Source organism: Rhea americana, unplaced genomic scaffold (genome assembly GCF_003343005.1).
Source record: "Rhea americana isolate MKP2758 unplaced genomic scaffold, rheAme1 scaffold_39, whole genome shotgun sequence".
In the NCBI taxonomy this organism is placed as follows: Eukaryota; Metazoa; Chordata; class Aves; order Rheiformes; family Rheidae; genus Rhea; species Rhea americana.
Window position 1 is genome coordinate 6,385,187 of NW_028186523.1, and position 12,115 is coordinate 6,397,301.

The 12,115-nt window shown below is 36.1% G+C and overlaps 1 protein-coding gene across 1 annotated transcript in view; it reads right to left on the minus strand.

The window, feature by feature from the left end:
• SNTG1 (syntrophin gamma 1) overlaps positions 1-12,115 on the minus strand; it is a 337,973-nt gene that overhangs the window by 150,306 nt on the left and 175,552 nt on the right. The window contains exon 2 of the mRNA XM_085313521.1: positions 5,591-5,645. Coding sequence (XP_085169647.1) covers positions 5,591-5,617 — 27 coding nt within the window. The 5' untranslated portion in view covers positions 5,618-5,645. The remainder of the gene's footprint in view (positions 1-5,590; positions 5,646-12,115) is intronic.

Sequence of the window (12,115 nt, forward strand, 5' to 3'; positions counted from 1 at the left end):
TAGGCACCTGTGGTAAAGAGGGCGAGAAAACAGACTGGTTGAAGCTGCACATTTATGAAGCGGATGAAGTTGGCTAAAGAACGGATAAGGAATAGACAGCCATGAAAGACTGAGTCTGTACATGGGAGAGAAGTGGATGACCTCAAGTAAAAGCAATGCTGAAGGAAGGTAACTGCACCTAAAAGACAGACGCAGCAAACTCTGCTTCTGCAAAGTACTGCCTCCATGAGCTGATGTTACGACTTTTTCAACCAGGTTAGGCAGGAACATCGACTTGGCAAAAGCTGATGTCCTTAGCAGGAGTTCAGGATCTGCTGCTGTTCCTAAACTAACACAACTAGCAGGGGACTGAAAATGCATGATTCCTCCTTTGCTTTGCTTTGCCATATCAATCTGTGCAGAATTTTCTACCTCAGATCATTAGGAGAGAGTCATCCTTAAGGCAGACAGCTTCTACAAAGTCATGCTCATCACTCTTCTACAAAGTCTRCAAGGTCACACTGAGATCATTATTAGCACCCAGGCAGTGAAAAAAAGGCCTTAAAAATCTTTTTACACTATACCATGATRTACACCACATGGCTGGATGGGCTTTGTGTAAGAACTGGCCTGAACAGCTTTGAAAGATATTTATAAATATTTATGTATTACAAAGAGTTTGGTGTCATATTCATGCTCTTCACAAATATTTAGGAATTAATTTTAGAGGAAGTCCAAAGAAAAGCTACAGTTAATACATATAGGCTAGCAGCATGATCTTTATTAAATATATTAAAAAATAAGTGTGTGAAAAGAAACTTTAAAGTTATCTACTGTTTTCAAAGTCATTTTTTGCAGGACTTCAAACAAAAATATTTTTTAATTTATCTGTCCCATACAAGGATAATGGCACACTTTCTGCTGAAGGATTTTTTTTTTGTTTACTTTTTTCCTTTTTGTTGTTTTCCTTGTCAATTATGTCAAGAAAAAAAATCATTTTTTTTCAGTGTTTTAGTGACAAAGAGACTTATCCAGTATTTCAAGCCATTTTAAATATTATCTGTTTTCAGCAGATAAATATGCATTTTTAATGCTATTTTATTCTTTTTGCCCTATAGCAATAAAACAAGTCAGTTTAATTTTCTTTCATTTTTGCAGGGATAAGAAGACCCTGACAGTTCCTCAGATACCCAAGTGTTGGTAAGTCCATGAAGGAAAGGAAGAATGAAATAGAAAAATCTCCAAACACTTTCTCATTTCAAGATGGCCTGAATTTTTAATTTCTGCTTTGGCTGGTATGTCTTACAGCATAGGTACAGCATAGGTACAGCATACCTCTGCAGTGCCCTGAAATCCAATTGTACCATGAAGAATCTGATACCAGTAAGGAGAAAACTGATACCAGTAAACAGCAACTGCTTTTAATAGCAGAGATAGTTCAATTCTGATGGATACCTACACTTCCGGACGCTTAGTTGTACTGAAGCTGACCTCTGAGCATTTGGAGATATGCCTGTCAGCGTTACACAATGGCAAGTATAATAATAGAAAAGGAAACTGAATCAGAGTTATCAGGTGGTAATGGCAATGAATGAATACTGGAGGCAGGAATATGTGTCAGAACCACATAAAGGATATTTTTCAAATGGTCCAGCTATTCATTTGGTGGGAGTGTTGCTAGTGTAGGTAGAAAGCACTTACATTGTCAAAAACTGGAAAGCAGCCCAGATACACACAGATTTTAGTTTGTCATTCAGGTCCTAAAAGACAGCTTCAAAGCTTGTTCTACCAGGAACCAACGTTTTACAATCAAAAGGATAGCAAGGTCTTTCCTGCATGTGAATTCTACATGCCAACCTGAAAAAAAGGTTGGATTTGAGCTTAACCTTCTTTCTCTTTGACTGGTCAAGTGTGACTATTTGGCTATGGCACTCTTGATAAGTTTCCTCCAAAAACCAAACTTTTACAGAGAAATTGCTTGTTTCATACAGTCTTATTAATTCAATATGTAAACGAGACTTTTGGAAAAWATATATATATATATATGTATGAGGTTCTTATTGAACCAAGGTATTTCTTTAAAGAAAAAAAAATACTTTTTGACACTATAAGAAAACAAATGTTGGCATTTGAATTGCCAGTGAGTTTACTAAGACTGGATTCAATGGGGGGGGCCAAGAAATTTGAACGGGCTGATAACAGAAAACTGAAAGCTAATGTGAACATATGCACGTTCCTTAGTGTTTCATAAGCACAAATCTTAAGTCTCCTATCATACGACATTCTCACAGGCATTGTAAGCAAGTTGCCTTTCATTTTCTATCTTGTGATTTTGAGAGTAAGTTATGAGTTGAACCTGCTTTAAAAAAATGAAAGCATTAGAAATCCTAGCAATGCTATTTGATAGCATTTATAAAAACAGAAATCACCAGCTTAGGTTGAAATGTATAGACTATAAATGGCATAACAGCCACCAGGAACAGCTCAAAGTAGTATATGACAAAATTTATGAAAGRAAGTCACGAGAAAGTCAACATTCTGCTCAGATTAAAACACACTCTGTGACTAGCAAAAAAGGGCAAAGATAATTCCCAGGATCTTAAAAATAAATCTGTGAACTACTATAGAATGTATAAAATTATTAAGTTTGCAATGACTAGAAGAATGTATGATCCCACCTTACAAGTTCAAATCAAAGATAAGAATCCTTCAAAAGAGCCAAGGGCAACATTAGATGTGCATATGAATAAATTTATTCATCTATTTGTCAGCCTGAAAGCAAATGGGATATTTTTTAATTTAAATAAAGTGATATCAAGGGGGGAAAAACAGAATCAACAGAAGAAAAGAATAGTTTCAGAAGTTAGCAGGGTTCTGCTAATGCAGTCTGTTCACAAAATATATGGAAAATACCAATTTGCAAAAAACTTAAAGAGTTTCTAAGAGGAAAACACCCTCCTATTGGGGTTATAATCATTCCAAGTCTTTGGTCTCAWAATAAGGATACTTGCAGTAGAGAGGACTTAAATACGTCAGAGAAGGAGGTTATCCTCCAAAAGATAATTTTCTGAATATAGAATCCTTATTCTATATTCAAGAAAACAGGAAAGAGTTTAGAAAGCCCAGTAGCTCTACAATTTATACTCTTGAAAGGTTCAGAAAACTGTGGATAGGGGCTAAAATAGGTGTTGGATAGACTTATGGCTTGGAAATCATTTAATAGTGCATGTGTGGGATATTTTGTTTCTTAGGCTAATTGAAACTTAATTCAGACCACATACAACCATTAGTAAGGATGGTGATGAAGTACCAGTGAGTAGTCTGAGCCCAGCTCCGGCCTTTTGGGAGAGTAATCTCAATTCCTCTGCAGTGGTGGTAGTTACAGGTCTCAGGAGAATGGGGAAAGAAGGGTAATGGATATTCAGAAGAAAAACCGAAAACACAGGGGGAGAAGAGGAAGGCCCAATAGCCAAGATGCCTCACGACAGCTTTTATTCTCATTATCAAAAACTGCCTAGTAACTATTTTCCCATATAAGACTGGAAATTATTTTTCCTGAATACAGAGTATGATTGAGAATTTGATASAAATGGGAATAGAGGGGCAAGAAGGCTAAAAGTTGTAAATGCACTGATCATACCAGACTAAAGTGACAATATCAAGTAATTTCTTAAACCTTGGATAGCAGCAGTTCAAAGGAAGGCACTCACATTAGTTGAGGTGCAAAAATGGACCCTTCTGAAAACCAAGCAGTAAATGAAACACAACTRCTGGATGATGCCTTACAAAGATAATGCTGAGGTTTTAGTTAAAAACTACATTTTGTGAAAGAATAAAKCTAGCTTTATTCAGGCATTTCATGAAAGTAGGTTGAAGGTCTACGTTTTATTAACATTGGCTTGGGAGGGAAAGTGTAAAGCATTCTAGTTTTAGAAGTTTCTCAGAGGTGGTCCCCATGGTATAAAGCTCATTTTATAGAAGGCAGATAAACTAGGATTAAATTTGCCTCATTTAGTTTTATTAATCTAAAAGTTAAAGTTGCTAGTTTAGATTCTCCAGATCATTGAGTCATCCTTTCCTTCCATTGCTTATAGCAGGAGCTCAAGCAAGACAGAAATCTTGAGAAATTTGGGTGAAACTGACCCTCCCAGTAGAAGCAAAATACTGAATGAAACAAAAATGTCAGTGTCCTTGTACTGTAAATGCTAAGATGGGRCTCACATTGCAGGTCATCTTTCTGTGTTTGCTGTTGTTGTTATTGCGGCTGGGCTGGAGTAAAGTTAATTGCTACTAAACAATCTCTACTAGCCTATAATATTAATAACACAAAAATCCTCTGAAAATAATGTGCATCTGCCTCTTCTGCTCAATAAATGCATTCAAAAAGAACCAAAAAAACAATCTAACTAGCAATGTCTTTTTCCAGGCTGGTAATCAAGGAGATACTGTATTATCTCCTTGTATTATAGAATTTAGATCTTAAAAGACTCTTCTGAGATAGTAAAGTCTGTCGCACTGCATCCCAGACAACCATCATAATACTCTTTCCATTGGCAAGTTTCACTTCAATATCAGTTTTTGGTCCCACTACTCCTTTCAAAATACTGCCATGTTTTAATATCTTGCAGCTTCTCCTCCTCTTTCTTTTTTTTTCGTTCTSAGGTCAAAATTGCAAAACTGTTCTTTAGCTGCTTGGTCATACTGCTGTTCTCATTCCTCCACTTCCAATTTCCTATTACAAAGTCAYGGAATTATGGTCAAATGCAAAACTGCAGTCAGGGTTTTCTCGTTCCCAGTCATAACTTCATAAATATTGTTCGCTAYTATCAGGTTGTAGGTAATATTCATTATGTTTTAATCACAATAATGCACTGATATCACTATCTAACTTGTTGTAAATGGTTCTCATGGTGCCTCAATCGCTAAAGTTGTGAAAACATACTAAGACAACCATTTAGTAAACATGATGTAATTTATAACATCTACRTGATGTCTTTTTTAACATCTACAAAGCACCTCTCATTTACTTTCTTTAAGGCAAAATTAKTATGACTACAGAAACTCAGGCACCCCCCCCCCAGCTTAAGTGGACTGCATATTACGAAACTATACATATTTTAGAGTCAAATCAAATRAAAATTGCATCTAATTAAAATATTTTTTTTTTCAGTTTGGTTATGTTCACAGCCTCTCCCCAGATGCACCCTTTTCCTATATTCCTGCCCTTTCCCCTTGATTTTGCTGAACACTGATAGACAGATACTGGCTCTATTATATATTTCTTCATGCACAGACTTTCAGACAGGCACTTCACTAGGAGCAAAACTCACACAAAGCGCAGATCTCTGCACCTACACCGAGCCCAAAGAGGTACATTGGAGTGGACAGAGGCRAAGGCTGATAATGAATTCACCTCAGTAAATCCTTTCAGATTCCACTACAAAGTCTGTTAGCCACCATAAAGGATTCAACTGAGTTGCATTTGATTGACTATGTAAGTCCTCCCATTTCAGGAAAAAAAAAGACTAAAAAAGGATTTTACATATAAAAAAGGATTAAGAGTACATTTATTTTGATTCTCGTATTTGAAAAGAAAAATATCTGATCCTACCTCTTCACAGGCGGTCCTGAAATCCATGTGCTATGACACAGCAAGTGATATTTGTCTAAAACAGAAAGAAAGATTTCATTACAATAAAAAAGATATTGCAAAACGTAGCAGTCATCTCTGAACTGAGCAGAAGACAATTGCACTAGTCTTTGGCAGATCCAGTTACAATCCTTGCTTAAAAAGAGGAATGAACAATGTTGCAACACGGTTAGGAAGGGTAAGGTGCTTTAAGTTGTTCTTTGGTTCTTATAAAGCACACAACCTGCTTTCATTTAGAATAATCAGAGGAATGCTCATATTCCCATCAGCCTCCTTGCACAACACATTCAAACTTTCTTTTCTTATTGCAGAGGTGAATTTATTTTTCATTTCTTTTCCAAACTTAGAACATTTTGGAAAGAAACATCCCAGAAGGGAAAGGCTAAGTGCTGTTCTTCAGAATGCTCCCTCTCTACTACAAGACTGACTTTTTCTTTTATTTTTCTTTTCTCCCCTAATTACAAATGTGCATGAATACCTCTTGTCTAACTAAATTTTATTAACGTACATAATCTCTCCAAGAAAGCCAAGTCATTTAATAGCTTGCCTGCTTTGCAGAAATACTTACAAGGTAAAAAACAAATGCTAGAAAAGTCAAGAGTATGTGAGCACACCGGCAAAATGTCACACCAAATCCTTTGATTATTACTTTCCTAGGCATTTACCTAAAGTGTATTCATCCCAGTACACGATTATGCATTCATCTATTTATGAGATAACGTTATTGGAACAGGCTGTTATTAGAGGCTAATAACAGTGTCCTACTGCTGCTTCTGCAATAGAAATACTGCTGCATCAACCAACAACATTTCCAGGAAACCCTTCCTGGGCAAAACAGACCTTTCATTTAATGGATGGAGAAACTAAACCTGTAACAACAATCCTTTCTATCAAGCATTTTATTAGTATTCTGAGTAAACTTCTTGCATTCGACTATTTCTATAAATGTAGTACTCAAAGCTTCAACACAGATTTTGTCTGTTTTAGCCTAAGTTTAAAATACAATTAAAAAACTATACCTTACTTAGTACAAAAATGCAAGTTTTAATCATTAAAAAAGTTGCTTAATTTGTTTTGATGCCTTGTGGTTAGTTTTATTAAACTCAAGAACCCACACATATATAGGGTTAATATTCTGTATTTACGTAGCTGTTTTGTGCACAATTCCACAGCCTGTGCTTTACACGGATATCAAGTAGCACTAGCCTAGTTTGGCTAGGTTATAATGCAGGGACTTGAAAGGAGCACATTATTATTTCCGCCTCATCTCGAAGACTTTCCTCTCTGATGGGACAGTCATTGTGCAATGCAGTATGTTCCCTTGCCATTTTTATGATCCCTCTTTCCAGGTGCTGAGTGAACTGAACTTGGAAGGAGGTTTTATTCACCTTAGCAAAGTATTCTGAAAACTTTTCGGCCTGCTGAAGCTTATGTATCTTAAAAACACACACTGAAGTACTGCACAGTGTTCTTCTTTCTCAGGCCCTGATTATGTCAGGTCAAGAACCAATACAGTAGCCAAAAGCATATTCACTTATGCTCTACCTTATTAACAAAAGTTCTGCAAAGTTTGAGTTTAGGTTTGGGCAACTTCACTTTGGTTCCACACCTACAAGCCAGTAATAAGTTCTCACTGCTTCTTTCTCAGCTAGCAGTTGATCTAAAGCCTATCAAACCCAGGTTAGTCTCTGAACTCTAAGTATTTCTGCCTATTTCTGAAAGGCAGAAGCCATAGTTTTCTATCTWATGCTTTGAGGACTATCATGGCAAACAAAGCCCTTGGTCTTCAGAGAGCCCTCCAACCATGATCCGTATGCTGCCTTTTGCCTGATGACCTTTGGTGAATCTACCTGCTGATCATCTTAGAGACACTTGCTTTTTTTGAGTGTGTTCAATAGATAGATAAAATAAAAAATACAACAAATACCCTCTTGACATTCATTTCTCATAGTAACAACTCTTGTTGTTCCCCTAGGGAAGTAACACAGTTTCCAGTCAGAAATGTGATTGGAGGCAATTTTTCATGATTTGTGAGAAGAACTTTTACTATCAAAATGTCGTCCAAAATGTAAACCCGGAGCCACATAATTCTCAGCACAAAATCATACTCATTGCAGTAAATGTATCTGTTTYTCAGACATTCAACAACTGTCAGCTACTAATCTTTGCAAAATAGCTGCCACTGCTTCTGTGTCATTTTATTTCTTACTGATTCTCAGCTGCAGCTGGACACAAAGCAGAATTTAAGTCCATTATCAATGTTTTTTCAGTCTGTCAACAATTTTTTTAACATTTGATACTTTAGCAACAGCACATAGAAGATTTGATTACAACTTGCTTTATCTCATACATAAACTCAGACGTTTCAAGTTTCCAGCATAAACCCTCTATATTATTAAATTATAAGAATACATATCACACATGACACAGAGATTTTATTAGTAATTATCCTATAGTATATGAACAAAAGGCAGAAAACATAAAACCAAATAATTTTGAAAGATGATAAAACAAATAATTTTTAAAATAATATACGGTGAAACTCACTGCTGACAGACATTCCCCGGTCAGCCTCTGAGCAACCTCTGCAATCCTCTTACCTTATAACCACAGCTACTTTCACCCAATCATCTTTCCATTCTCCTAGGAGCTTTCCTTAGTGTCACCTCRGTGTCACCCCTGGTTTGCAACCCAGAGCTCCCTTCAGCCTCAGTTACTATCTGATTTTTCTTTGCTTTTCCTCACCCTTAGGTCCCTTTGGGACAAACTGTGCTCCAGGAGGTGGGACAACATCTGCTGTTGGCCTTGATGAGGTGTGGAGGAAACAGCAGTGGTGTCAGAGCAGGGCGAGCAAATGCAGGCAGAGTGTATTATTCAAATATACAACATTCAAATATCCAAACATATTCCAACAGAAGGAAAGTCAGCAGCAGTGAGGTGTCCTCTGGCAGGGTTGGGAACCACTGCAATCAAAGATGGTAAGCAAGCAGGCCTTGAAAAGTTACTTTCCTTTCTTTCTACTTCTTTCGCAATCCATGCTTACCCAAAAAACTGAGTTACTAAATTTATTAAGCTCATCTCTGCAGACAAATGCAAAGGAAATAACACATGACAGACAGATTCGGAACAGAATCTGACATCCCCTTGACAGAACAGGCATTTATTCAATACTGAGAAAACATTTACCGAGCTGTATTATTAAAGCATTTGTGTTCTAGAGGGAAATCAATGGCTGAAATATAATGGTGCAGTTGAAGGCTAGGGCAGCCCTCAGAGACAAAGCTTCATTTAGGATAACACACTGAGCACTTGAGCTATGCTCCGGTCTTCCTGTAATAAATCAGGTCATATTCCAGCGCTGTAATTCATGTAATTTCAMAAAGTAGTTCCATGACAGAATACTCCAATATATTTAATAAGCTGAAATAGCTAAAACAAGACAAAACAAAACCATGTGCATGCAATAGTAATATTAAACATTTTGTTTGTAAAGTGTTGAGAATGCCACAAGCTAAATAAAATACTATTTAAGTAAAAGTAAGAAATCATTTTCAAAGCTACTGGTTCAAAATAAGAATAAAATACTCTATACACAAAAAAAAGTCATGGAGAAACAATTAATTTAATTGAGTTTACAATATTACTGCAACTTGTATTATTCTTATTTGCTCAGAAAAAGTAATCTCATTCCTTTTTTCCTCAGTAAATTCTGAGCAATTCTTCCCCTTGTCCTTTTTTTTCCCCCTTGCTTTCCAGCATAGGGCAACACTCAAACCTGACTTTCATGACTCTGAGAGCTCTCTTTCTGTTTCTGTTTGCATTTCAGTATATCTGTCACCATATTCAGAAATTCAAGCTTGGAAGAAATTTACTTTGTAAAAAAGTGGCAAACTTTTTAATGCCACGGCCTTTCCTCATGTAGACTTGCTTATACAGAGCTGATACAGAGATTCTGGAGCCACAAGAAATTATTACTGTCTGAGAACAGTCTGAATGGTTAAATAGACTGAAATTATTTTCAAAAAGTGCAAGTATCAGATCTGCAACTAATAGTAACAGTAGTTCACTGCTAAACTGCATGTTTGCCTTTTAAAAACCTCCCTCTCCACTCTTAAGAACATCTCTTGTGCTTTACTTTCTGGAGGTGTTTCATAGACATCATATCGGTCATTTTTTGTCTGCTGGGAAATGAAAAATACATCTTTGTATCTGTGCAGGATATTTTTCTTTTTTCGCAAGCAATAATTACAAGTAAAACAAATCCAACTCAAAATACTATCCAAAAAGGGTTGAAATTAAAAAAGCTTAGACATTGTCCTTACATATATCACAGCTGGCCCTTTACGCTTTAAGAGAAAGGAAAAAAAAAAAAAAAGTAGGGGGAAAGAGTCATTATTTTAAATGCAAATTTCATGAAGCAGTCTTCATTCAATCCAGCTTGCCACCAAGTGTTTAGCACCGGTATACTTTTCAGGAGAATGCCGATAGCATAGGCATCCCAAAGGAGCAGTTAGTAACCACAGGTTAACATGTTTGGTAAACACAGTCTAGCAGCCACATGTTTAACACCACATTCAGTTACTGTTTTTCAGCGCACTTCAGTTATGTATTTATTTYGAACAGTGAATTATTTCTTTAAGTTTAATTCACATATGGCTTTTTAATAATCTACTGTTGTAATATATTGGACTCATTTGGTGCAAAACTTCTCAATGAGTTTGGAACAGACAGTCCCTAGATGTTCCCACAGCCTCTCTCCAGTTATAGATTTAAATTAGTAGAACAAAATTACAATCTTAATAAATTAATTTCAAATGAAAGATGCTCAGAAAGTTGGAGGCCTCTAAGTTGCATGCACTTCAACCTATCCAGCACCAGTGCAAAGASAGAGATGAACTTTGAAATCCCCAACGCTGTGCACTCTTTTGGCAGTGAGGAAAATAGTCACCTGACAAAGTTTTAATGAAATGTCCAGCTTGTGGCAAAGCTTATGCTTCAAAAGAATTGAAGTTGGCAATTAGTAGCTAACAAGGTTTTAAAATGTTTAATTCATTGTCTAAAACAAGAAAAATATTTACTTGTCAGTCATAATTTATTGTTTTAATTGCAGGATTCATAATCAGCAAGCTCAATTAAGGATTCACTGTATAAACATCAAGTTTGTCAAGAATCAATGAGCCAGAAGACAATATTAACTGAATGARTGTATGTTGGGCTCCAGTGTATTTATCCAGTCCTGTTTGTACTAATAATTACGCTGTGCCCCCCAGAACAAACACCCACATAATGACTTAATGAGTAACTCGGGCTGTTTTGGCTTGTCAAGCATGGGCAAAAGCAAACTGATAGAAATAACTGAGTAACAACACAGCATGCAGTCTTTCAGAGGCAAAAAACAATATGACAGAAGAACCGTTTGATAAACAGCAAGGTTGAATGGCAATGTACTGCTACTACATGTCTTTTTGTGAAATGCTCTATGGCAAACTGGGGCAGGAAACTTTGGCTTTGGGTTAAATCCTGGCATGCTGCAAGAAAAACATCTGTGTTCAATCTCTTGCTTTTGCAATGTTATCTCTGGGTGATTCACTTGATGTGTCTGCATGTAATTACATCCTTAATTTCTAAGAGCAGTAGCACAGATGTCAAGCTCAAACAGGGAGCTAAATGTCTCCGTATTCTGACCTGCTCTGCAGGCAGTATGAACTGTTACATGATTTAGACCAGTTTCTCAAGGTTATCTAAATAACAGTGCCCTGTATCAAAGATGAAAAGAAGTTCTTCAGTGGATATCTGGCACTGCAGGGTGCTCCCTCTCTGCATTTTCTCTTGCCACAGAATTTCCTTAAAATTTCCAAAGAGATACTGGCAATTCTTCCACCAAGGCAGTTCTTTTCCAGATAAATCCGAATTTCATGCTTCTGACCATTATGCCCAATGCAAATAATTTGGAGTGAGATTTTCAACATTACATTGCATCTTTTGATTTCACTTCAGTTAAAAAAAAGAAAGAAAAAGAAAAAGAAAAAGAAAAAGAAAAAGAAAAAGAAAAAGAAAAAGAAAAAGAAAAAGAAAAAGAAAAAGAAAAAGAAAAAGANAAAAAGAAAAAGAAAAAGAAAAAGAAAAAGAAAAAGAAAAAGAAAAAGAAAAAGAAAAAGAAAAAGAAAAAGAAAAAGAAAAAGAAAAAAAGAAAAAGAAAAAAGAAAAAAAGCATTGCACCAATCTCCTAAGGGAGGTAAGAAAATAAATTAATCATTTGAAACACTTCGGAGATTTTCATGTGCAAAGTCCCTGGGAGTTGCTTAGATACCAAAGTAAACTAAAGACAGGAATGCTTCCACTTCTTCAAATGCAGAGCTTGCTCATCCAAATTAACAAGCAGGCAAGATTATGCTTAATAATAAGGTCACAGTTTAGTGTAAGTTTTGGCTTACCCAAAGCTTACCCCCTTAATTAGGATATTGATTGTACAACTAATAGAAAAAA